We start from the raw sequence: 26851 nt of genomic DNA, 5'->3' as shown, positions 1-26851 counted from the left end.
ATGGTGGTTAATAAATGGATCAACCTCCACTTAATTTAAAATGTGTAGCAATAGATGCATTTCCATGCCAAAAATGAAACCAATCCACCCTTAAAGTAATCTGATTTCACCAGCTCCCCGGGTAGTGCCTTCAATGCACAGAATTCTCTGGTTAGTTTCATTTGGGGCAGTTCTTCCAATCAAAAGGTCACCATTTGTTATTTTCTTGTCGGGGGGGGGGGGATTTCCACAGACAAATTGCATAAGCCTTGAATGTATATGTACAATGTATTGTGATTTACCCCTTTATCACCTCTTTCTTGGATTAAGTAAATCCAGTTTTACATTTCATTAGTAGCAAGCCAGGTACCCTAACAAAATTACTGTTGGGTGACTTTGATGTGTTTCATACCTTGAATGAACTAATGAAAGTTATGTTTTGAAAGGGTTAAGTTTTTATTCTTTTATTCCCATTGACGCATTTGCATGTAATCCATTGCCTTAGATAGCCTTTTGTTTTGCATCGCTGTTTATTTTATTTGATCAAAAAGGTTCAGAGCATTGGTATGACGGTTCCTGGTCTTTTACACAACTCTGAGGAATTGATGGATGCTGTATGTGCTTCTGTCATTTCCCCCCCAGAATGCTTTTTTATTTGTAAGTAATTTAATCGATGTGCAATAAAGTTGCTTTAACATGTCATGTTCTCGTTTGTGTCTTTTATGAGTTTTGGACATTCTTACAGCTTTATATTGGCCCCATGCCTGGACATCGCCGCACACATGACTTTGTGTAGAGCTTTACCCACAATACAGTATGTTAACGGTGTTATAATGCCACGTCATACTCTGTATTGGGAGTATTAGTGTTCTCTAGAAAAGCATTATTGTGTGTCAATGTACTTTAATTTTAACAGATACATAATCAATAAAGGGGTAACAATGGCACAGAACTATAAACCAATTGCTGTTTAGGGGAATTCAATCAAGTTGTTTGAATAGCATTATTGTTATTTTCCAGTGGCATTAGTACTACCGTACTTGCTCTATTATAAGACGTCCCTGATTATAGGACGACTCCCAAACATATGAATATTAATGTAGGGAAAAAAAAAAGGCTGAATATAAGACTACCCTATAGGAAAACAAGTTTTACTTGTAAATATTAATTCTTACATCTGCCCCCGGGCTTGCCACTCTGCAGATGTGCCTTCTAACTCCTATACGCCACTCTGCCCCCCTGATATGCCACTCTGCCTCTCCAGATTTACCAATGCATCCCAGACTTGCCCCCCATGCTCCAGACTCCCTGATGTCTAGTGGTGGCAGCTGTTGGACGTCTGCGTGATGCAAATACAAACCATTTGCTCTGAAAGAAAACGAATCTTATGTTCGAGCAAATACGGTAATTAGAAATGTTCAGTGAGCTAAATAGGTGGGTTGGAATCCAAATAAAACCAGCAGTAGACTTAGACTTGAATCTTTTCAGAATTGTAAAGTGTTTTCTGGAAAAAAAAGGTCTGTCTGTCTATCTACCTATTCCGTCTACTAGAATGACTTATTTAACTTCTATATAATATTTCTATAAACCTAATGTAAATGTGATGGCCTTATAAAATATGTCACTAAGGAAAAACTTATCAGGAAAAAAAATAGCGTCTTTCTACAAATGGTTAACTACAACGGAAGACATTTTTATGTTACTCCCAGCAAAATGAGGGATTCAGGTATGACATCATTGTTCTGCACCTTTATTAAATTTCATAAATAAGAGAGCAGAACCAATCATTGTTGCTTTGTGGTATCAAATAAGCAGTGAGTGCGCATAGTGTTACTTTATGCCCATTTTACCCAAAAGTACAGAACACTTTCCAAACTTTGTACCATTATACATTTGTATACATAACCTCTTTACATGAAACAATGATTGTTTCTACACATTTTTATGAATATTACTATTTAGGAAAAACTGCAAAAAGTATAATAAATCATTTATGTTACTATTATTTTTTTATATTAAAACTAAACAAATATAGTAGGGTAAAGGTGGCGAGCCTTATAGTTTCACACATTTTCTTAACATTATCAAGAACAATGAAAAGAGGATCGCAAATAACAATTCTCTTTATTCTTATGTTTAGATGATAGCTGATCCTCTTGCCTCACCAGCAGACATGTATGGTGACCACAAGTGTGTGAGAACATGGGGAGGTGTACCATTGCTGTATGCACTAAACAGATTATCTGATTAATTGTGAGGTCACCTTTCTATTGTGTGCCAGCAGCTGGCATATGCATGTGAACAAGCTTAACTTTCCCAAGAGGTACCCAGTCTAGACCTCACCTGTTGAAAAATGCTTCAAGACAAATTAATTTAACAGGTTAATTGAATATTATCCAGTTCAGATATTCTCCACACCCTTTCGGCATGTCATTTTTTTCTTCCTTCATAGTCAAAAGTACCGGTAAAAGATTTATGTAATTGTTAATTTTCCAGACGATTTCTATATCTTTAAAATTATTTGGGAGAATGTTGACTTAAAGACTTCCTTTTTTAGCCGATGCAAACAAAAACAACAGACCACTACAGCAGCATAGTATATGAAGGCCTGGCAAATGTCCTCTGGCCTGCCATTGGAAGGTGATGTGGTGGGCTTTAATATCTGAGAGTGTAACCCACTGCAGTCTACACAGTGTAAAAAAAAATAATTAATATGGTATCCATAGAAAGGGTTTTGGTGTGGGTTTTTGTATGACACAAAGATACATGGGGAGAGTAAAGGTACATGGGGAAAGTACAGTGCTATACAAAAGTATTTACCTTTCCCAGTTTCTTCTGTTTTTCTTTATTTGTCACATTTAAATGTTTTAGATCATCCCACTAATTTTAATATGAGGCAAAATGAGTAAACACAAAATGCAGATTTTAAATGATCATTTTATTTATTTAAGTTATTGCGCCCTTAAACCTAACAACTGGTTGTACCACCCTTGGCGGCAACTACTGCGATCAAACATTTGCATTTCTGGCAGAATTGTTTCAATTTAGCCACACTAAAGACCCTTTCAAGGTCATGCCACCCCAAAAAAGTTAATTTTGTTTCTTTTAAACCACTCAAAGGCTTACTTGCTTGTGTTTTTCGGATCATTGTCCTTCTGAATAACCCAACTGCACTTGAGCTTTAGGTCACAAACCAACATTCTCCTTCAGAATCTTATGATAGAGAGCAGAATTCATGGTTCCATCAATTATGGCAAATCACCCAGGCCATGGAACAGCAAAGCAGCCCCAGACCATCAATGCACAGATTATTATGCCAAAAGTCTTGAGGTCATCAAGATGTTTTTTGGCAAACGTGAGATGAGCCTTTCTGTTCTTTTTTGGTCAGTGATTTTCACCTTGCAAGTCTTCAAATGGATAACATTTTTGCACAGTCTGTTTTTTATTGTAGAATAATCAACATTGACCTTAACTGAGGCAAGTGAGACCTATGGTTCTTTACATATTAGTCTGAGTTCTTTTGTGACCTCCTGGATGAGTCATGCAAATTGTAGGAGAAATTTTAGTAGATCAGACACTCCTGGGATGGTTCAGGTATTCTCCATTCGTACACCATGGTTTGCTGGAGTCTCAGAGCCTTAGAAATTGCTTTGTAACCCTTTCCAGACTGATAGATGTCAATGACTTTATTTCACATTTGACCAGAATCAGGAATCTGCACGAACACCCCACAGGAACTCAGGTGCTTAGCTGTGATAAAGACCTCATCGTGAGGTCGAAACGTTGTTGTCCTTCTCCTTCAATAAATCTGCCTGATGGAACCCTTGAGTGCCTGGAGCCTTTTTCTATTTTGTTTCACATTTGTTCTTGAATTTCTTTAGATTGCAGCATCATGTGCTACTTTTTTATACTTTTTTAGCCTACTTCACTTTGCAAGACTGGTTCTATTTAATTGATGTTTAGATTCATCAGGGCAGGTAGTAATCATGCCTGGGTGTGTCTAGTGAAATTGAACCCAGTTATCAATTACATTTGGTTAATTGGTGGATTTAGTAAATAAGACGAAAATTACTTTTTCACATAGGGCCAGGTAGGGCTGGAGAGCTTTTTTCCTTCTATACATGAAATCATCATGTATAGGAGGAAAAATAGAAAAAAAACGGGAGATTGACAAACACTTTTTCACAGCATTATAGATAGTGTTTGTATTATTAAATATAGGGGCAGAGGAACCAAATAGGATTTTCTAATGAGAAGCAGGTAAAATAGACATTAGTGGGTTTAATTAGGGTCGGAGCTGTTAGAAGGGGTTGATGGAGACGTGGATTGTGAGGAGGGGTCGGCTTTTTTGTTTATAGGGGATCCTGTAGCCGGTTAATGTAAGGTGGATGTTTATTTAAAATATAGTTGGAGGGTGCGGATCAATAGTAGTGTTAAAACTGTGTTAAAAAGCGTGATAGCAGGAGCTGGAATGGTTTTTCCCCTTGCCTAGTGAGTCTGAAGGTCCAGTTTCTCTAAGGGGGATGTGCCCCAACCTCTTGTACTCAAAGTGTTTTGATATTTTCTAAGTTCAGTAAATCTCATGAGCTTTTTTGAAACATTTATTATAGGGTTGGCATACCCTTTACCAGTCATCATCTGTTTGTCTCTTTTAATTGCTTCATTAATCCAATATCATGGCTGTTCATTTGTTTATTCTGTAAGAGAAATATTGTCACAGAGCATGGATATAAAAAAAAGCAGCGGTAGTACCACCTATTGTTTTTATACTGCTAGTACATTCAAATGTAAGAAAAAAATATATTTGAGTAGTTATTTACTTGTTTAAAGATAAAAAGACAATCCTCAATATTTTATATATCTCTTTTTTCCATATCCACTGCATTCAACTGCATAGCAACTTTGCAGCTAGAACTAACAATAATGGCCATACTCTCCCATTTCTCCATACCTTATTTTTCACTTCACCTCATTCCTTCTTGAGTGTAAGCGTGCTATTGTATCAGTTTGTCTTAGTCTGTTAAACCTAGTTTTGTCATACCCCTTGAATATATGTATTATAAGAAAATTGATTGCTCCACGCCGCTTTTTGATGTGTTGGCAGCCGGAAGCAGAGCGTGACATAAACGTAAAATTATGTTATATCATTGTACCCACTACTATGTGGGGTCACATAAACGTTTGAGAGACAGATCTCTCTGAATTCTGCCCCCACACACTTTTTCTGCCGCTAGGTAACCAAGGAGCCTCAAGTAACCCCTCTCAGCAGTACAGAACAGAAGGAGAAACAAGCAATTGTAATTGAATTGAAATAAACTTGAATTTGAAATCCAAGTTAAAAAAAAGTTTCTACATTAAAGTAAATTAACAACTGCCCTTCTATATTTATAATTAGACTCCTTATGTGCACTCCATAATCTAAAGACAATTAATGAATGTAACATGAACATATTCATTTAGACTTTATTTTACATGATCTCCCAGTATCAAAAAGGAACAGGCTGACATATTTTTATTGGTGTTAGCTGTTATTCCCATTAAAAAAATATTTATGTCCTTCCATAGTATAACTGAAAACACTTACAGATTTTCAAGTTTTTTTCATTTATTTGTGAAGTACAACATCGCCACCTAGTGCCATTAAGGGGTCCCTGTCATCACAAACGCAATACTGTATTTCTTTAGACGTAATTATATCGGTCTGAGACCATTATAATACAACTTTATAGAAAGGATGCTTATGGAAATAGTATCAACCGATAGGTAAACAATAGGATAGGAACAGACATGGTCCATGTCAGACATTTTTAAAGTTACTGGACTCAGTTAAAGTCACCATCATTGTTTTTAAATTAAAGTAATACTAGATAGTTCCCCAAGGTTAAAATCATTTTGCTCCCTTTACAAATGCTCAAAAAGAAATAGTAATGGAGAGACTGTTATGATACACACATAGCGTTTGCTCTGAAAAAACCCTCATTTTATAATCGATAATAATCGATTCAACTAATCGATAATGAAATTCGTTGGCAACGAATTTCATTATCGATTATTATCGATTTTATCGATTAGTTGTTGCAGCCCTAATATATATATATATATATATATTAGCCCCTGCTGCCCATATATATTAATATTAGCCCCAGTTGCTGATATATATTAATATTAGTCCCTGCTGCCGATAGCAGGTATAGATCAACACATTAACACACAAACCCAGCTTTGCATGTATAGATCAATTGAAATTCACTTGTGATCGCAGCACTGAAGGTATATATCAAATAAACAGAATCAGACATACAAATCCTGTATTTGCAGGTATACAATAATAATATATGAAATGTAGCATTGCGGGTATAGATCAAATAAATACATGGAAACAGTATTGCAGGTATTAATCAACTGAATAAGACATACAAACACTGTATTTGCAGGTATACATAAATAATGTATGGAAACATAGCATAGCAGATATGGATCTACAGAATAACACAAAAAACCCAGCTTTGCAGGTATAGATCAATTGGAATTCACATAAAAACACAGCATTAAAGGTATATTTAAAACCCCCTAAATTACAGGCATTGATCACAGGTTGCACACCCGAAAGCCATGGCGTCCACATTGCCTACATAGAACCTGACCAACACCCAGATAACACACACAAGATTTGCCATCTTTGGCCCAAAATAGCCCAGCACAAGTTAACTTTGTCCCTAAGTGGGCCATCTTTGAAGCCAGCTAATTCAATTAACCCCATCAAACCATGGGGTGGGCGGCAGCAAGTGTAACAAGGCTGTGAGATACAAAATTGAAATACAAAACACACAGAAGAAAGCCATGCGCTTGGTCTTTGTTCTATGTATTTTGGGCTGATGAATACTATAGCCATTGCTGTCGCTCCAAGATGGGAAAGGGTTGAATGACCCTTTCACAGGGATCGCCTAAGACCATTGGTAAACACATATTTCACAATATATAATTACATCATTTTATGGTTGGGGGTCACCACAACATGAGGAACTGTATTAAAGGGTCGTGGCATTAGGAAGGTTGAGAACCAATAGAGGTTCAGCTAATCCAAAACATCAAAACAGAAGGAATAGACAAGCCGTAGTCAGGAACAGATCCGAGCTTGAGGCGGGCAGCAGGCAGCAAGGTCAAAAGTATAGCCAAGATCTGGTAACTAGGAAGCCATATGGAAGGATCAGGGACCAGGATCAGGAACAGGAGCATAAACAGGAGTAAAAACACTGGGGTATCTTCTACACAAAGGCTCAAAGTAACCTATCACCGAAGGCATGGTGCAGAGGGTTTTTATACTTCCTGGTATCCAAGGTATGCCTCTGTAGCCAGGGAAATGGCAGTATTCAGAATTTCACAAGGTATGTTGATACCTGGACAGAGGTGTCAGTTCCCCTTTAATTTGAATCTTGCGTCCTCCATATTGGATGGTGGAACGCATGCTCCAGTTAGTGGAACGCATGCGTCCCCCATATCGGCTGCTGGAACGCACACGTGTGCTGCTCCAGAGAACCCGGGATCGTCGATGACCAGCGTGGAGGCCGTCAGGGATGAGAGGACACCCGCGTGGACCCAAGGACTGCAACAGTTTGCTGTCAAACAACACAGGTGGTGTTTGGAATGCATGCTGGGCTGGCTATAGGATTTCAGTTCTAAAGTGGGTTGGTCGTTCTAAAGGTGAAGTAAATTTCAGTATCTTTTTCTGTTTAAAATGTCATTAACCCCTTCGCGACCGGGACATACCTGGTACTTCATGGTCACATGGTACCTGTGGACCAGGACGTACCAGGTACGTTATCCAAAAAAAATGCCCCACGTCGCCCCGATTGCGGGGGCACTGATGCTGCTGTCTGCCCAGGAGCCCCTACCCGAGCCTTTGATCACTCCCACGGAGCAATTCTGTAGGCTCAAAACGCAATCGCGGGTAAACCGGCGATCGCGTTTTCAGCTGCCACAGGCAGCTTCAGGGAAGGGGGTTGTTTGTTGTATTGGGCCTGACACAACATTTCCCTGCTGCCTGATCACTACATAAGAGCGACAGTGCAGTGTTAACCCCTTCAATGTGGCATTTTAGGTGTTAATAACCGTTTTGTATGGGGCACTGCGGCTGGGAGCTGTTGTTGTTTAACACTGTTAGAGTAGCCAGGGGGCAATTTCTCTTCAGGCTACCCCTTGCCTCCTCTGAATAGAAGTATACCATGGTTTCCATATGAAGGATGTCTTTCTGGAATTTTTTCCATATAATCATACCTTGGAACTTTCTGACTCCGGCTACCCAGAGCCCACCCTTGCGGGATGCAGGCAGGAGATCCTGCTGATGTCAGAGGGCGTTCCTGCTGATGTCACATCGCTGTCCAGTTAATGTTGAAGGCGAAGTGGGCTGTGCTGCAATGCCGCTCCAGCTACCTGGAAATTCCCTATAGAGTCTCCAGGCAATACCTATAAATAAATAAACAATGCCGTATATACATATATATATTTCAATCTGATGCCTCAGTAACAATCCTGATAAAGTTTGAATAAATGAGATATGCATTATTAATGCTAATATAAATAAATATACAATAAAAAAGCAAGTACTTAAGCTTTTATGCTTTATGTCAAGGCTTCTGTTCTCACATATCAGTATGTCAGTACAGTCTAATGTCTTCTGAGATGTTTTAACCACCTTCTCATAAATTAACTTGTTTTAAAATTTGCTTCCATTATTGTTTTAATCTTCCTGGCTGTTCCAGCACTTGCTAGCGTTTTATACAAGCATGTGATTGTGATCTCGTCAGTGGGCCTGCACAGAGTCACGCTGCTCCCCCTCTTGGGTTGTGGGGGAATGGTACGGTCCAGCTAACGACATGCAGCCTGCTGGATGTTGCTAGAGTGCGTAGCATCGCTTGTCCGTGTAAATATCTCCGAGTACCAGAGAAGCGCACAAGTTGCAGGCAGAGCAGCTCAGACGAGAAGACCATGACCCAAGGAAAGGTAATGACTGCATATTCAACCCAGCTAGACGGGAAGCTGTATAGGGAGGCACACAGCAGTACGAATGCAAAATCCAGACAGGTTATCTGTAAGAATAGACCTGGTGCCAGGATGCAGCGCCTTACAGGTGGGTGAACAGTGACAGGGGCAGCCTGGCACAATGACAGCACTTTTGGAGCAGGGCTATCATATTCCCCATTACATAAGGAAAGAACGCAAGATTTAACCCTCTCCCCCCCTGCTGTCTGTGATCCTTGTCAGTGTAAGGAAAAGTTTAGGTTTGAAGCTTTGGCAACAGTATGATATTTTAAAGGTAGGCCAAGAATCCTTGTCGCAGAGTTTATGTTTTTGAAGTGTCGCAATCATATTTAAACACTGTGTAGTCTTGCTATCATACGATGGCATGGTCATTTTGTCAGTTAAAAAATGTTTTAAAAAAATGTTTAAAAAATTGGGAGAAGAAACCATTGGAATAATGAGATGATAGGCGCTCATATAGGTTAAGGTAAATGATCTTGGTTTGGGGAGTATATTGTACTAGCCATAACAAAAACTTCACCTATATGGTTAGACTGTAAACTCTATGGGACAGGCTCCTACTTACCTTATTTACCCAAATCAAAATGTAGATCACTCTACTTATTATGCAACTGCACTACTTGTACCTCCCTTTTTATTCTTCAAACATAGAAAAGTAGAACATGTCTGCAGATAAGAACCATTTGCTTAATTTCTGAATACTTTACTTCAGGTCAGTGGGCCTTATCTTATATTTAGGAAAGCCTTATCCCTATCCAATGCTCGCTTAAACTCCTTTACTGTATTAACCTCCATGACTTCTGCTGGAAGGCTGTTCCATGCATCCACTACCCTCTCATTAAACTAATTTCCTGCTTTTACTTTTAAACCTTTTCCCCTGCAATTTAAAACTATGTCCTCTAGTTGTTGTAGTTTTTTTTCCTTTTAAATATACTCTTCTTCTTCATTGTAATTTAATCCCTTTATGTTAATATTATTACGTAGCTCTTCTTACAAAACATATATTCAAGGGGTCTGAGAAACCTAAAATTGACAGACCGATACATTAAGCGGAGAGGGCCCTGCTCGCAAGCTTACAATCTTTATGTATTTAAATGTTTCCAACTTTCCATCATATCCCCCATGGCACGTCTTCCTTCCAGGTTATATATGTTAAGATTCTTTAACCCTCATCCTGCAATCCGTCAACCAGTTTAGTAGCCCTTTTCTGAACTCTCTCCAAAGTATCTATATCCTTCTGAAGATACGGTCTCCAGTACTGTACACAATCCTCCAAGTGAGGTCTCACCAGTGATCTGTACAACGGCATGTGTGCTGTTTGATCTGTTAAAGCTTAATAAGTAGAATATTTACACATATGTTCATACCAATAGTTAGAAATATATATATATAATATATAAAATGTAGATATATGGTTGGTTTATGTCTTGGTCCTTGCACGAAAAGAAATCTTCCGCGTGTCCAGCTGTTGTCCATGGTACTGAAAGTGAGAACAGAGCCTTCAAAGCTGACACACCCCACCTCAGCCTCATTCCTAAGCCCATAAACTGCTTCTGGGGGGCCATCTCAATGGGCTGTCTTCATACTCTAATCATGGGGGCAACAGGACTTTACTTTTCACTAGTAGTTTCTAGGCAGGGCACAGGTCAGGGCTAGTTAAATTCTGCTGGCAGAGTGTACATGACTCCTAATATTTTACCGCGTGTGCCTTAAGTCGTATGATTGACGAGGGTAGATTATCTTACCCCATCTTCCAGTTGTCTGTGAGGGAACACAACTATTACATAATGTAGAGGAAGTGGAGGTGTGCTTGGGTATATTTACATATTTCAGGATGAATGGAGTACAAAGTAAACAGATATGATTATGTCATATAGAAAACAGATGTGACTATGAGTAAGTGTGAAGATGTAGGAAGGGTGTACGTATAGCTGTAATATTAAAGAGTAAGTACTGACGTTCTTAAATAAAGGGTTGTGTTCATTTTCTCTTCGTTTCCTGACAGTTCTTGCGGCTGTGTTTAGGGGATAAACCATTTCATAGGCTTGCTCCATCATGGAGAGCTGGAAACTTTCCACCACTGTCACTTAAAGAAAAAGAAATAATAGTATCACCATAACGGTGAATTTCCTACTTAATAAAGCATTACATAACGCTGTGGTACCCCTATGGTGTTTTCTGTCAGGAAGTACCCAGCAAGGGTAGTAAGGCCTGCACTCTTCCATGGTGCTGCAAACCGAATCACAGAAAAGGTTTTATCGCATAAATATGTACATGGAAGGAAGAGAAAAGAAGGACTTTAATGATAAATGTTTTTTAACAGGTAGCGTTACACTTAGAGCATTGCATAGTCTTTGATAATAGTTTACATACCGGTTATTGTAATACAAAGCTATTAACTTCATATTGCTTATATAAAGTGGTTCAAGGCAGACCGTCATGTCACCATGTTTATCGGGCTAGCATGTCATTGGAATGGACAACTGACAGCAGGGTTCAAACCTGAAAGCTGCCGCTAATGCAACGGGAAGTATCAAAAGTGTGTAAGCTTTGTGTATATGCATAAAGTGTAAAAATGCTCGTTTCCCTAAGAGTGAGACACACTGCTTTACTTTGCAGTGGTCACTGGCATTTACAGCCCTTTAGTGTACAGCATGTTGATGTCAGTGCTATGTCGAAAGCTATCTTAAGCATTATTTTTGCCCAATTAATCGTTGTAGTTTTGGCCCTCAGACTCTGGCATAAAATCAATATATATTCAGGTTACCCATGGGAAAAAAAACTCTGACAATATTAAAGGGGGTGTTTCTATTCATATTGAACACTCACCAGAAACCTTTCTTTATAAAAGCACACCAAATAAAAGCACACCAAAATAAGTTTGTTTTACTAAAGTATATGGAAGCATTGATGCGCTCTACCTTAAATTTTGTTAGTGTAAAGCAGTTATAAGTAGAGGAGGGGTTGCTAGTGTTGTTCTTATAGTAAGCAATGTTTATGTTCTATGTGCCTTTGTTCTGTAGGTTTCTGTCAATAATAAAGGTGCAGGAAATGGGGGAGGACAAGTTGAGACACAGACAAACACTCCTGCACCCCCATCGTATGAGGAAGCTACGGGCCTTAATGGGAAGAAAGGTGATTTTCTTCAACCATCACCTCCAATAGCCATGCGATCCCTCTGGACACACGAGGATATGAGTAAGTCCAGTATTCAGAATTTCTACCATAGATTCTTTTTTTTTAATTAACCATGGTCAACAAAAAGATTCAGAGTCATAGTATTGGCTCCACTTGATCATATTGTGTTCTGTTGGAAGCTGGCATGCTTTTCTCAAGATGGCGATGCCCTTCTGCTGTCTGGAAGCAATGAAAAAGGTTCCAAAAGGGCCCTTCCAGACCCTCCTGAGACCTCTGAGCTCCCCTGCAGGCTGATCACAGTTACTACAACCAGCAATACAGAGCAATGGAGCCCTGTAAATATAACCTTTTAAAAAATATATCAAAATTAAAAAATATATCAAAATGTTTGAAAATGTTAAAGAATAAATATAAATGTAATAAAATTTAAAAATCATAAAGACTCCAGTGATGTCACCATGATGTCATAAGGGGAACCATCCAGTGCTAAAGAAATGTAAAAAAAACTGTCAAAAACAGAAACCTTGTGCTCCTACCTCTAGAAATATACATTAAGAAAAAAAAACATTCTTGCCTCAAAGTACAAAAATAGTGTAGAATGTAAGGGGGCATTTTATGCCCTTATAAAATCTCAATAAACTACTTATTGCCGTATAGCTTGCAAAAATAGCATTAGGTATTTCTAAACTCAGGACAAACATTAGAATCTATTTAGAACGTTTTGTTTTTCATGAACTTTTGTAGATGAGTAAAAGATAAAAGTCATAAGCCATATTTTGTTATTTTTTAATTATATGATCAAAGTAATAGTATCTAAAGAAAGCCCATCTTGTCCTTAAAAAAATAATAAAACAACTCTAAAGGTGGACTTAGTGGTAGCCATGACCATTGTTGCAAACCTTCCCTCGGCTCCTTCATTCCTCTCATCCTCTGCCAGTTGTAGGCAAATACAAACACCTTTTTGGATTTTGATTTTTCATTAAAACATTTAGACAGCAGAGGTTATTGTGGCTAGATATGACTCGAGGACAAACAGCCCAGTCCAGATTTCCCCAGGACTCTTGTTCTTTCATGCACATTGTGCAGTTTACTGCACAATATGGAGTTTGCATGACAGCTGTGGTTTTCAACTCCCTAAATTCACTATGCGTTATAAAGGGTCGGTCCTAGCAAATTTCTCTCCAAGAAGCATTCACCTGGCCCTGCATAATGCAGTAAGTCAGTGAGTTACCTTCCAAGAAATCTCACTGATTTCAATATGCCTTATACAGGGCAGTGCCAAGAGATTCTGTGAGCAGAAGCTTACTTGAGTGGCACTTAATAATGTACAGTTAAGTTAGGAATATGTAGCTGCAAGTGTCCTGCAAACTCCTTAAGCTCCCTCTTTAGATAATAAATCCAACTGTAGTCTGTCATATGCTTTTAGATTTTGACTTCCTACTGTTTTCTTTCAATGAGGGCTCAGTGTCCAGCTGACCAGCTGACCATTTACTCTGTTTTAGGCAGCAGCCCTGGGTGCAGTAGTGCAACATATTCTGGAGATACAGAAATGCTGACGTCAATGAGCTGGGATGACGAGAGGGTGAGAAGAGCATTTATAAGGAAGGTATGTAATATCACAGATAGATTTATGTGAATCATTAAAGAAAATGCTGGATCATTTATCAAAATTGCCCGCTGTGTACAGAAAAGGCTGTGGGGAAAACAAAGCTATGCAGAACAAATGTGTAACATCATTGTTAGTGAAGGGTGAGCGGCAGAATCATTTTTGGTCTAATGAAAGGACTTTTTCTCTTTTTCAGGTTTATTCCATACTTATGGTCCAGCTATTAGTCACTATTGCAATTGTGGCTTTGTTTACATTCTGGTGAGTGTTCAATATGAATAGAAACACCCCCTTTAATATTGTCAGAGTTTTTTTCCCATGGGTAACCTGAATATATATTGATTTTATGCCAGAGAGGGCCAAAACTACAACGATTAATTGGGCAAAAATAATGGAGTAACTGAGTTCAGCAGCGTAAATAGGCAATCAGGTGGACTAAGCTGATTTTTCTGATTAACATAGTTTTGTAAAAAAAAATACTTAATATTGATCAATTGAGCAAAAAAACTGCTATTTTTAATATATTACCAATAAAACACATGCCCAAACATATGTGATTTATCCCCTTGACGACAATTGATGCGCTAGGCACATCACGCAAATACATCCCATTAACGACAATTGACATACCTGTCACGTCGTGGGGGTAAATGGGTTTAGAAAGCAATCAAAGATCGCATACCTTAACACCATGAGTATAGTTGTTACCATGTGTGCTTTTTTTTTGCAGTGAACCCGTGAAGGAGTATGTTCAGGCAAACCCTGGATTGTACTGGGCTTCTTAGTGAGTATGATCATTGTCTTTTGGTTTTTAGAAGCTAATCAGCAACACTAAGACTGACATAAACATATGCAATGTTATTTATTTTGTGAAAAATAAACTTGCATCAAGCATACTTAATGGGATTGCATTAAATGCACCTTCAAAAGAGAAAACTATAGAACGTGTATATTGCAAATCAGCTACAAAAGTAGAATACATAGCAATAGCCTTCACCTAACAAAAAAAATATTCTCATAGGCCTGGAGTTTGCACTATATGTTAACCCCTGTGAGCTGGAGATGCACAATCCATAGTCAATGTACCTTAGTCTTTTTAGAGACCATGGGATCATTTCTTGTAACTTGGAGAAAGAAGAAGAGTTTGTGTTACAGTGTATTATATTATCTGTACAGGTAGTGCTATACTAATACGATAGTATAAAAAGCATTCCAAGAATCCCCTATGGACGTACCAGTACGTCCTGCCCTGGACTCCCCCCTGACGTCACCCGGAAGGTCATCGGAGGACAGGATATCCCCTGCAGGGTCTGTCTAAACCCTGCTGGGATATATGATCCCTTAGATGAGGCACAGACACTGTGATCTCTATGCAAGTCTGTGGGGATCGGTACAGGGGGATCGCAGGGAGGAGAGTGAGAAACATGCTTCTCCCATGCTGAGAAACAAAATGAAGGAAAAAATGGTTAGTGATTTCAAAAAAATAAATAAAAAAAAATCACTAAAATAATACAATAAATAATTATAAAAAAAAATAATAAAGTGAGCTAAGTGATGTCTTTGTGACATCACTGCCATTAATAACATGTTCAAGAGGTCCCTAAGATGACCTCTAACCAAAAAAATACAAAACAAATAAAGAAAAACACTATTCACAGGAAAGGAGAATAATCGCTGAACCGACATACCGCAAAAATGGCAAAATTGCTCCAGGCTTTGAGGTACCAAAAACCCCTGGGACTGAAGGGGTTAATCAAGGATGATTTGTATTTTATTATTGTTCAGTGTGGTTCTTGGTCTTTATTTGGATCAGTAGCAATAATAGGGATTTAGTGATTCCAACAAAGCCCCAAAAACTAGGCCAGACCCCCCCACAAATTGGACAAAAACAAAGCAAAAAATTAGTGGATCCACATTCACTCACTCTCTCACATTCTTGTTCACGCTCATGTTCTCTAAATGTTTCCCTACCTTCTCTGCTGATCACTTCCTTCTGCATCTTCTTCTATCTTTTCTCACTTTAATCCTTAATCCATAACCTGGCAAGCTCTGCCAGCGAAAATTGCCAGGTTATGTCCACGGAGATGCAGCCGAAGAGAGAAGATAGAGATGCAAAATAAGTTGTGGAAGTGGTCAGCAGAAAAGGTAGAGAAACATTTAGAAAGCATGAGTGAGTGAGAGTGGGCACTGGGCAACAAATGTATTTCTCGAATTAGAAATGCCCCCAAATTATTGGCCAAACCAAATCGACAGGAAACAAAAATCGGAAAAAAAGGAATGGGCCAAAAATGAACCGGAAAATGCGTCCAAATAGCTTTGCACATGTCTTATATATATTCTGTATGAATGTTTCCTTTCCAACTACTAAGAACGACAGTCATCCAGAAGATTTCTACTTTTGTTGTTTGTTTTCTCAGTGCTGTTTTCTTTGTCACATACCTGGTTCTGGCCTGCTGCACAGGTCCAAGGTAAGAGATTCCTCCTTAATTGTCCTAACAGCTTCACTCAGGTATAGAACAACAATAATAGGCTATCAGAAATGTGTTTCTGAGAGTCATGGCATCTTCTTGTAAAACCTTCTTGTAAAACAAGAAGGTTTGGTTGACCTTGTATAGTTCTTGTTCAACACTGCTACTTTATTTTTACTTTAATGTGTAACCTTATTTATTGACATAATAAGTATAAAGGATTCCGTAATGTAGAACTGAAACTCAAAGTGCTAATCATAAGGGGCCTATTGATGTATATAGACACATTTTTATTATATTTCTTATACTTTAATATACTAAAGTGTAAAATGCAGCAGCTGAGTAATTGATAGGTCCACTATACATCAGCTACCAAGAGTAACAATTATGATGTCATGCTGCTTGTTTTATCCCACATCTTGTTCACATGAAAACCCATAATTTGTACATGTCATACACACACATCAATTTAATGTTTAATTTTTTTTAAATAACCCTGTTTTTATTCGCTCTGTTTACAGGAGGTATTTTCCATGGAACCTTATCCTTCTCTGCGTCTTTGTAAGTATGGTATATGACAGTATAAAAGATGAGATGAAAATGTGTATTTATTTTAACTTTTGGGGAAAAAATGCATCAATTTATTTGCATTAAGGTTAAAGGTTATTAATTAATCAATGTATACATCTAAATAATGAAAGAAGGTGTTTTGTATTAAATCAATGTGATTTAAACAATTGAAATCAACATTTTTTCACAACTGAATTTAACTTTTTATTATTGTCAAGACATTAGGCTTAATCCAGCTGGTCATATCGATGTAAAAAAAAAGATGCCAACAAAGATGTAATAAAAGTGTACAGCAGTTGATTATTGCAACTAGCCTCACTTGAAAGAATTATTTGAACATTTTAGGGCTGCAACAACTAATTGATAAAATTGATAATGAAAATCGTTGCCAACGAATTTCATTATCGATTAGTTGAATAGATTTTTATCGATTATAAAATGAGGGTTTTTTGAGAGCAAATGCTCCCAAAAATACCCCTCATTTTATAATCCATGACTCACAGCAGCACTGCCGATTGGCTGCAAGGAGGGACAGGGAGAAAGGGGCGGGGCCAATCGGCAGTGACTGCAGGGAGAGAGAAAGGGCTGATTGGCCCCGCCCATTTCCTATACCGTCTACATGGCTCAAGAACTCATCTAACTGGTGAGTATAAAATTTATATTTGGGCTGCTGAAAGATAGGGGCAGTTATAGTTTATGGGGTGTTTATGGTTAATTTAGGGGCAGTTATAGTTAGTGGGGTGTTTAGGGTTCATTTAGGGGCAGTTGTAGTTAGTGGGGTGTTTAGGGTTAATTGTGGTTGATGGGGTCTTCAGGGTTAATTTAGAGGCAGTTGTGGTTGATGGGGTGTTTAGGGTTAATTTAGGGGCAGCTGTGGTTGATGGAGTGTTTAGGGTTAATTTAGGGTCAGTTGTGGTTGATGGGGTGTTTAGGGTTAATTTAGGGGCAGTTGTAGTTGATGGGGTCTTCAGGGTTAATTTAGGGGCAGTTGTGGCTGATGGGGGTGTTTAGGGTTAATTTAGGGGTGGTTATAGTTAAGGGGGTGTTTAGGGTTAATTTAGGGGCAGTTATGGTTAATGGGGTCTTCTCTTCAGGGTTAATTTAATGCTGAGGACTGAAGGTTAATTTAATTATTAAGGTTAACTTAAGGTGCAGTTAGAGGTAAAGGGGGGCAAAGTGAGGGGAATCTAAATCCTGGGGGCAGTGAAGATTAACCCTGTATTTATTTATAAAAGTATTGTGTCTGTGAACGAGTTTGCAAATCTATGAGGGCACAGTGGCATATCAGGGGGGTATACGGCATACCTTGGGAAGACGGAGTGACATATCTGGGGGTATAAGGCATATAGGGTATATAAGGTATATGTTGGGAGGGCAGTGTGGCATGTCTGGGAGGCAGTGTGGCATGTCTGGGGGTATGTGGCATATCTGGGAGGCAGTGTGGGAAGCCTGGGCTCAAATGTGCATAACTGGGGGGGGCAGGTTGGGAAATAAAAACAAGAAATGCATTTTTATCAAAGTTTTTTTATTCTGCTGTTTGTTTTTTACATCCTACGTTACTTTTTTAAATTATTTTAAATAAATGAAAAATTTAAATTTTTTTTATCCGATTAATCGAAAAAATAAACGGCCAACTAATCGATTATGAAAATAATCGTTAGTTGCAGCCCTAGAACATTTGATCGGCTTATACGGTTATTCACTCAGTATTGTAATTTTATAGGTTTTTGGTTATATGGACTATTTGGTTATATGAGCAGTAGAAATGCAATAAGGTTATTAATAAAGTGTATGCTGTCCTTTTAGGTTTAATTTTAACTGATTGTAAAAAAAAAATGAAATAAAAAAATCTAAACCTTGTTAAACCATGTTTTCCTAACGATTGATTAGGAGAAACGTATAGCTGCGTAAAAATTGTTACGTTTTAACATTAGAGTTAATCTTAATAGCACTATTGTACTTACATTACCTGTCTGTTTCCAGGTGACACATCTGCTTTAACACTACATTAGCACTAAATGGACACAAGTTTCCAGTGTATAACTTGATAGGTATCCTTGCAACATCTAGTGTATAACTTGATATGTCTTCTTGCAGACTCTGTCCATGGCTTATATAACAGGAATGCTATCCAGGTAAGGAAGGCACATGGCAAACATCCAGAAAGATTATGTTAAGCAGTATAAAAATAGTTAAAGAATATTGTCCCCTGTTGCTCGAACCCCAACTCCTGGGGTGCGTGTGTATGTATGTAGAGTATAGTGTAAAGCTGCCCGTGACCACAGTCATACCCATCCACACCATTATCCATTCCCATCCTCCACCTCAATCATTATCCCAGCCACCATATTCATACCCCCACAATTATCATCATTCCTCCCCACCATCATTTCCATCCCCTAACATTTTCACCCCATATTGCCCTACATATGACACACATATTTATGCACACACTCTTGCATTAACACATACTCATGCTATACACCAACACACACTTGCACATTCACTCTAACATACATACATATTCACTCACCTCAACCTTACATTCCTGGGTACTTCTTTCAGATGCTCTGTTCATCTGTACCAATCACCTCTGAGTGCTGAACGTCATAATTTTTTGGTCTCTGTTCATCTCTAGCATTGCTTTCACTGCAGTGTCATGTAACATCTCATTACATGACACCTGCCTCCGCGAGTATGCTGGTCCGAGTTGGACCGGCCCATTTTAAGATCAATTTTCCCCTTGCCCCCCGGGTATCCTGGCAGTATATTCTGGCCTGGATGTAGAGGGAATGTAAAGTTGTAATGTAGAACTGTACAGCAATTTGAGTGTCAGTAGCTGTGGGACAGCTTCTACTGCATTTATTGCTCTCCTAGGTAAGGGATTATAATCTCAGGGGGGGTAATCTATTAAACTTTTTGCTAACAAGGTGCCCGATGAATGACATATCCTTGATTTATTTTTGCCGCTGTACTTTAATGGCATCTGGGCTTTTACCTTTAAAATAGCTGGAACTGAACAAACTTTGCTGTACTTCTTGTTATGCCATTTTGTAACCACCTCTTGTTCCACAGGCTTGCATGTTGTATTGGCTAGTTTCTCACATACCTTATTGTGTTCCCAGCTATTACAATACGAAGTCTGTTATCCTGTGTCTTGGAATTACTGCCCTGGTCTGCCTGGCAGTCACCTTGTTCAGCTTTCAAACGAAGGTTAGTACACCACTAATTGAAAAAAATATATCTACATTATAAATGTTGTAATTGATTGTTAAAAAACATGTAACTTTAGGAGCACGTACAATACAGTAAATAACAGTGTGGCGTATATAGAGCATATACATATAATAACAATATTATATATAATAATAACTATTAATAAAGTCACAATTGTTTGAATTGAATAGATTTTAAAAAGTAAAGCCTTGAGAATCTGGGTCTCTTTGTTTTCTGTGTGCCACCATTGCCACAAAAGGCTGGCAGACTATGTTAAACCTGTCAATTTGGAAAATTAAAAAATAATATTCTCATAGTGAAAATGTTATAAAAATAATCCTTGCAACCATGACAATATTCTTATTTTTAAAATAAATTAAATTTGGTCAGTTGTTAATGTATTCATAATTATTATTATATAATAATCTTATTAGTAGTAGTAGACCTAATTAAGATACATTCATGCATAATTGCTAGTCGCATACATAAGCAAAACAGTTATAAAGTATATATGATGATAATGGGTAGGATTTTAAATATATACAGTATCTCACAAAAGTTAGTACACCCCAAAGTGGAAATGACTAAATTGGGCCCAAGGTCTCAGGTGTGAATGGGGAGCAAGTGTGTTAAATTTGGTGTTATCTCTCTCACACTCTCTCATACTGGTCACTCGAAGTTCAACATGGCACCTCATGGCAAAGCACTTTCTGAGGATCTATGTTACTCTACATAAAGATGGCCTAGGGCTAGGCTATAAGAAGATTGCCAAGACCCTGAAACTGAACTGCAGCATGATGGGCAAGACCATACAGCGGTTTCACAGGACAGGTTCCACTCAGAACAGGCCTCGCCATGGTCGACCAAAGAAGTTGAGTGCCCGTGCTCAGAGTCATATCCAGAGGTTGTCTTTGGGAAATAGACGTATGAGTGCTGCCAGCATTGCTGCAGAGGTTGAAGGGGTGGGGGTTCAGACTGTCAGTGCGCAGACTGTACGCCGCACACTGCATCAAATTGGTCTGCATGAAGAAGATAGCCTCTTCTAAAGATGATGCACAAGAAAGCCCGCAAACAGTTTGCTGAAGAAAAGCAGACTAAGGACATGGATTACTGGAACCATGTCCTGTGGTCCGATGAGACCAAGATAAACTTATTTGGTTCAGATGGTGTCGAGCGTGTGTGGTGGCAACCATGTAAGGAGTACAAAGACAAGTGTGTCTTGCCTACAGTCAAGCATGGTGGTGGGAGTGTCATGATCTGGGCCTGCATGAGTGCTGCTGGCACTGGGGAGCTACAGTTCATTGAGGGAACCATGAATGCCAACATGCACTGCGACATACTGAAGCAGAGCATGATCCCCTCCCTTCGGAGACTGGGCTGCAGGGCAGTATTCCAACATGATAATGACCCCAAACACACCTCCAAGACGACCACTGCCTTGCTAAAGAAGTGATGGACCAAGCATGTCTCCAGACCTAAACCCTATTGAGCATCTGTGGGGCATCCTCAAATGGAAGGTGGCAGAGCACAAGGTTTGTAACATCCACCAGCTCCGTAATGTCGTCATGGAGGAGTGGAACAGGACTCCAGTGGCAACCTGTGAAGCTCTGCTGAACTCCATGCCCAAGAGGGTTAAGGCAGTGTTGGAAAATAATGGTGACCACACAAAATATTGACACTTTGGGCCCAATTTGGACATTTCCAGTTCCATGTACCCACTTTTGTTGCCAAGGTTTAGGCATTAATGGCTGTGTGTTGTGTTATTTTTAAGGAAACAGCAAATTTACACTGTTATACAGGCTGTACAATCACTACTTTACATTGTAGCCGAGTGTCATTTCTTCAGTGTTGTCACATGAAAAGATATTTACAAAAATCCTGCCCCCTGACCCTGTCACCCTAGGCCTTGCAGGGTCTAGCACCAATCACTTGGTGATTTTACTGAACAGTTGTTATTGGAAATACCAAGTATGATTTTGATGTAATGACTATCACATCTTTTCTTTGCAGATAGACATCACTTCATGCCAAGGAGTTCTGTTTGTGCTAGTCATGGTTCTTTTCTTCAGTGGGCTCTTCCTTTTCATTCTAATCCCCTTCCAATATGTAAGTGAATGTGTATACTTTTAAACCACGGAAGCATTTGACAGTGAATGTTTAACCTTACACCTATTCTAAAGGGCACATAGTTAACTTGCTCTCAACTTAAAGCAGACTTGTCAATTACAGTTGTGTAGATGACACGGTCCACAGCTGGTGAGTATTGTAGTGTAAGTTTACAGAATGCTAGCCTGGCAGTCACATTCGAAGTCCTCGGTATGTGTTATTTAGAGATTTAGGCTGAACATTTTAGATGAGATCACTTTTCACCTACGCTAGCAAAGTGGCTAGCACAATATATAAGTGAAATATTATGCACTAGAAAACATCTCCTTGTTGTTTCACAGTGACACATGCACTTGTAAACACTTGATTGCAAAGACTTGTTTAAAAGCAAAATTTAATGCATCTGCACATAAAATATATACTGTAACTAAAAACACTGATCAGCCAAAACATTATGACCACCTGCCTAATATTGTGTAGGTCTCCTTGTGTATTTGCCTCCGAAAAACAGCCCTGGCCCATCAAGGCATGGACTAAACTAGATCTCTGAAGGTGTTCTCAGGTATCTGGCACAAGGACGTTAGCAGCAGATCCTCTAATTCTTGTAAGTTGCGAGGTGGGGCCTCCATGGATTGGACTTGTTTGTCCAGCACATCCCACAGATGCTCGATTGGATTGAAATCTGGGGAATCTGGAGGCCAATTCAGCACCTTGAACTCATTCTTGTGTTCCTCAAACAATACCTGAACCATTTTTGCTCTGTGGCAGGGCACATTATCCTGCTAGAAGAGGCCAATGCCATCAGGGAATATCATGTCCATGAAAGGGTGTACAGGGTCTGCATCCACGATATGTAAAAGAAAACATGATTCATCATAATAGGCCACCCTTGCTCCGTGGTCCAGTTCTTATGCTCACGTGCCCATTGTAGGCGCTTTCGGCAGTGCACAGGGATCAGCATGGGCACCATGACTGGTCTGCAGCTATGCAGCCCTATTGGCAACAAACTGCAATGCACTGTGTGTTCTGACACCTTTCTATCAGAACCAGCATTACGATTTTTAGCAATTTGAGCTACAGTAGCTCGTCTGTTGGATTTGACAGCCCCCCACGTGCATCAATGACCCTGTTGGCGGTCAGATGCTTTTCCTTCCTTGAACCACCCACAAGCTGCAGTTTTGGAGATGCTCTGTCCTAGTTGTCTAGTCATCACAATTTGGCCCTTGTGAAAGTTGCTTATGTTTGCTGCATAATATATCCCACTCACTGACAGGCACCACGATAACAAGATTATCAGTGTTATTCACCTGTCAGTTGTAATAATGTTTTGGCTGATCGGTGTATGTGTGTGTGTGTGTATATATATATATATATATATATATATATATCACTTTCAAAAGATGGTCAGCACTCCAGGTCTTTAAATTAACAATTTCTCTTTATTCAAACAAAGTCGACGTTTCAGTCATTACTGACTTTCCTGAGGATATATATATCATTCAAAGGTTTGGGGTGGCAGCTGTGGAACTTTATATCAGTGTAACTAGTTGCAAAAGGGTTTTCCAATGATCAATTAGCCTCTTAAATTTAAACTTGGGTTAGCTAACACAACGTGCCCTTGGAACACAGAAGTGATGGTTGCTGTTAAAAAGGCCTCTGTACGCCTATGAAGATATTCCATTAAAGCTCAGCCGTTTCCAACTACATTTACAACATTAATAATGTCTATACTGTAGTTTAATGTCTATACTGTATTTTTTTTTTTTTTTTTTAAAGTCACCTACCAAGGATTAACCTGTCCTAAATGTATGGCTTGAGGCTAAATTGAAACAAAAATAACAGCAACTAGTAATTGCCACAAGGGTATGACACATAATATTTTCTAAACCCTTACTGCAGGAATGAGATAATTGGTCTACAGATAACATATACCGTATTTGCTCGATTATAAGACGAGGTTTTTTTCAGAGCAAATGCTCTGAAAAATACCCCTCGTCTTATAATCGGGGTCGTCTTCTAATCAGACCTCAAATAGAGGTCTGATTAGGAGACTAAGATCCAGATCCCCCGCACCGCTGCAGGGGACCTGGATCCTCCTATCGTCGCCCCCCCCCCCCCCCCGCACGCACGCACGCACGCACTTACCGGTGCTTCCGGAGGTGAAGTTGGCAGCGGGGGTTTGTATGCGTCCGTCGCAAATACCTTCCCCGACTGTCAGAGATCAGAGTTCCTGATCGCTGACAGCCGGGGAAGGTATTTGCGACGGACGCATACAAACCCCCGCTGCCAACTCCACCTCCTCCCGGCTGCCGCGGAATGAGACGTCAACCCGCTGCCCCGGCAATACAGCAGGAAATTGGAAGCACCGGTAAGTAAGTAAGTAAGTGTGTGTGTGTGTGTGTGTGTGTAGGGCATTTCTGGAATGCCTTACACCCCTATATGCCACTCTGGCACTTAGGGGGTTAAAAGGCATATTATGGGGCAGAGTGGCATATAGGGAGGTATAAGGCATTTCAGGAGGCAGAGTGGCGTTAAGGGGGCATTTAATAGAGCACTCTGCCTCCTGAAATGCCTTATACCTCCCTATATGCCACTCTGCCCCATAATATGCCTTTTAACCCCCTAAATGCCAGAGTGGCATATAGGGGTATAAGGCATTTCTGGAGGCAGAGTGCTCTATATAATGCCTTTTAACTCCCTTAATGCCACTCTGCCTCCTGGAATGCCTTATACCTCCCTATATGCCACTCTGCCCCATAATATGCATTTTAACCCCCTAAATGCCAGAATGGGATATAGGGGTATAAGGCATTTCTGGAGGCAGAGTGGCACATAGGGGGTCAAAAGGCATACCATGGGGCACAGTGGCATATAGAGGGTTAAAAGGCATATCATGGGCCACAGTGCCATATTGGTGTGGCAAGCCTGGGGGCAGATGTGCGTAACTGGGGGCAGGTTGGAAAATACAAGGAAATAAAAACAAAAAAAATATTTTTCTCAATCATAGCTTTTATTAAAAAAAATAGTTTACATGAATTAACATTTACTGGTAAAACTTTTTTCCTTTAGGGTCGTCTTATATTCAGGCTTTTTCTTTTTTTCCTAAGTTAATATTCAGATTTTGGGGGGTCGTCTTATAATCAGGGTCGTCTTATAATCGAGCAAATACGGTAGTTATGCTCAATAAATGTTTCTGAACCCTTTATGAAAAAATCGTAAATTGAAAGAAATAAGCAGATAAAAAAGTAACCAAATTCACATCACACTGTAAAAATCACTTCTGGTGGGCTCATGGCGTCAGATATTAAAGAATATACGAGTGGCATAACTTCAATCATTATTGATTGGTGATACAGAAATAAAGAAAGAATGATACCATTTGTGCAGTCAATAAACAAAGTTCATAAGTTTATTATACAATAAAATGTACCCGCTTATATAAGTAATGGCAGGGATAACTTATAACTGAGGTCCTGTCTGTTGTATCAAGTCCTATATTATTGATGATTTAACACAGGAAAGCCTTTGTGTTTATACCTCTTACAAGACTTTACCACACTCTGCTTTGCCTTACCGTGACCATCCACTTGGATCAATGTATTTACTCTTCTTATTTTCAGATTCCCTGGCTTCATGCTATTTATGCTGTGCTTGGGTCCATTGTCTTTACCATGGTAATTATTCACTTTGTGTAAGAATCCTTACATATTTAGACACAGCACATTAAAAATGCATTACCTGGCTGCCATGCATATTAGAAAGAGGTCCCAACTAGAAGTGTTTCAAGAATAACAGTCTGAAAATCACTGTTCTAGCATATGTGGTTGTTTTAATGCTGTCATATATATCTTAAAATTATTTCATCGGTGGTATTAAAAACCTAAGCAGGACACACACTGTTAATGTCAGATTGGGTCCATAAACATAATCTTAAAAGGATTATGAGACACTCAAAAGCAGTCAGAGAGGAGCATACAATTATATATATAAAAGTAGCAACACTGGAATATCCCAGTCTATTATGGATGTGCATGAAGTGGGTGCAATGATAGTTTTGGAAGCAGTGTATGAGTTGATCTTCTTCTCAGGATCTTGAAAGTCACAAGGAAGTGGGATAAGAGATCAGATATTAGGAATACCAGGGACACAAGAGGCCTTGATGAATGATATGCAGATGGTTCTACTATTAAGTGGCTTGTGTTTGCTTTTTTCCACAGTTCTTGGCATTTGATACACAATTGCTGATGGGAAGTAGACGCTACACTCTCAGTCCTGAAGAATATATCTTTGGAGCGCTCAACATTTACCTAGATATAATTTACATTTTTTCATTTCTCCTTCAGCTCTTTGGCTCAACCCAGGATTGAAACAATACTTATTAAATGTCTTTTTACACATACACATACACATACAGCCAGCGTGTAGAAACCTCTTACTGGCACATACCATAAAAAAATCACATATCCATCTTTGACTAGAGATAATAAGGAACATTATACCAGCAGCAAGACTAATTAGAGTTTTAGATGTGTCTGACAAGAGTATGAAGCTCTTAGCTCAAACTTGCATTGTTCCATATGAAATCCTTTATCGCTGCATTCCATTCCACCTAAAGAAAAGGAGAGTAAGTCTTTTGCAGCTCACTGACGTTGGCATTGATGTGATGGAGAGTTCCCCTGTTTAAGGAAAAACAATAGAGAAAGGAAGCCAAGGTTGTCAACCAAGAGAC

General features: G+C 39.1%; 1 protein-coding gene across 2 annotated transcripts; it reads left to right on the top strand.

Moving 5' to 3' along the window:
- Positions 1-8861: 8861 nt before the first annotated feature.
- Positions 8862-26523, top strand: FAIM2 (Fas apoptotic inhibitory molecule 2). Of its 2 annotated transcripts, XM_053456267.1 has the most exons (12): positions 8862-8979; positions 12042-12216; positions 13659-13762; positions 13959-14023; positions 14493-14546; positions 16180-16230; positions 16752-16791; positions 18898-18935; positions 19926-20013; positions 22027-22122; positions 25743-25796; positions 26340-26523. In XM_053456267.1, exons 1-12 carry the CDS (start codon positions 8965-8967, stop codon positions 26487-26489), a joined length of 930 nt encoding a protein of 309 aa, XP_053312242.1. In that variant the 5' UTR covers positions 8862-8964; the 3' UTR covers positions 26490-26523. The 2 variants fall into 2 exon arrangements, with proteins under 2 accessions (XP_053312242.1, XP_053312243.1); XM_053456268.1 differs by lacking the exon at positions 22027-22122.
- The last annotated feature ends 328 nt before the right edge of the window (positions 26524-26851 follow it).

This window comes from Spea bombifrons, chromosome 2 (assembly GCF_027358695.1).
Source record: "Spea bombifrons isolate aSpeBom1 chromosome 2, aSpeBom1.2.pri, whole genome shotgun sequence".
Classification (NCBI taxonomy): Eukaryota; Metazoa; Chordata; class Amphibia; order Anura; family Pelobatidae; genus Spea; species Spea bombifrons.
This window is presented reverse-complemented; position numbering and strand designations above follow the sequence as displayed.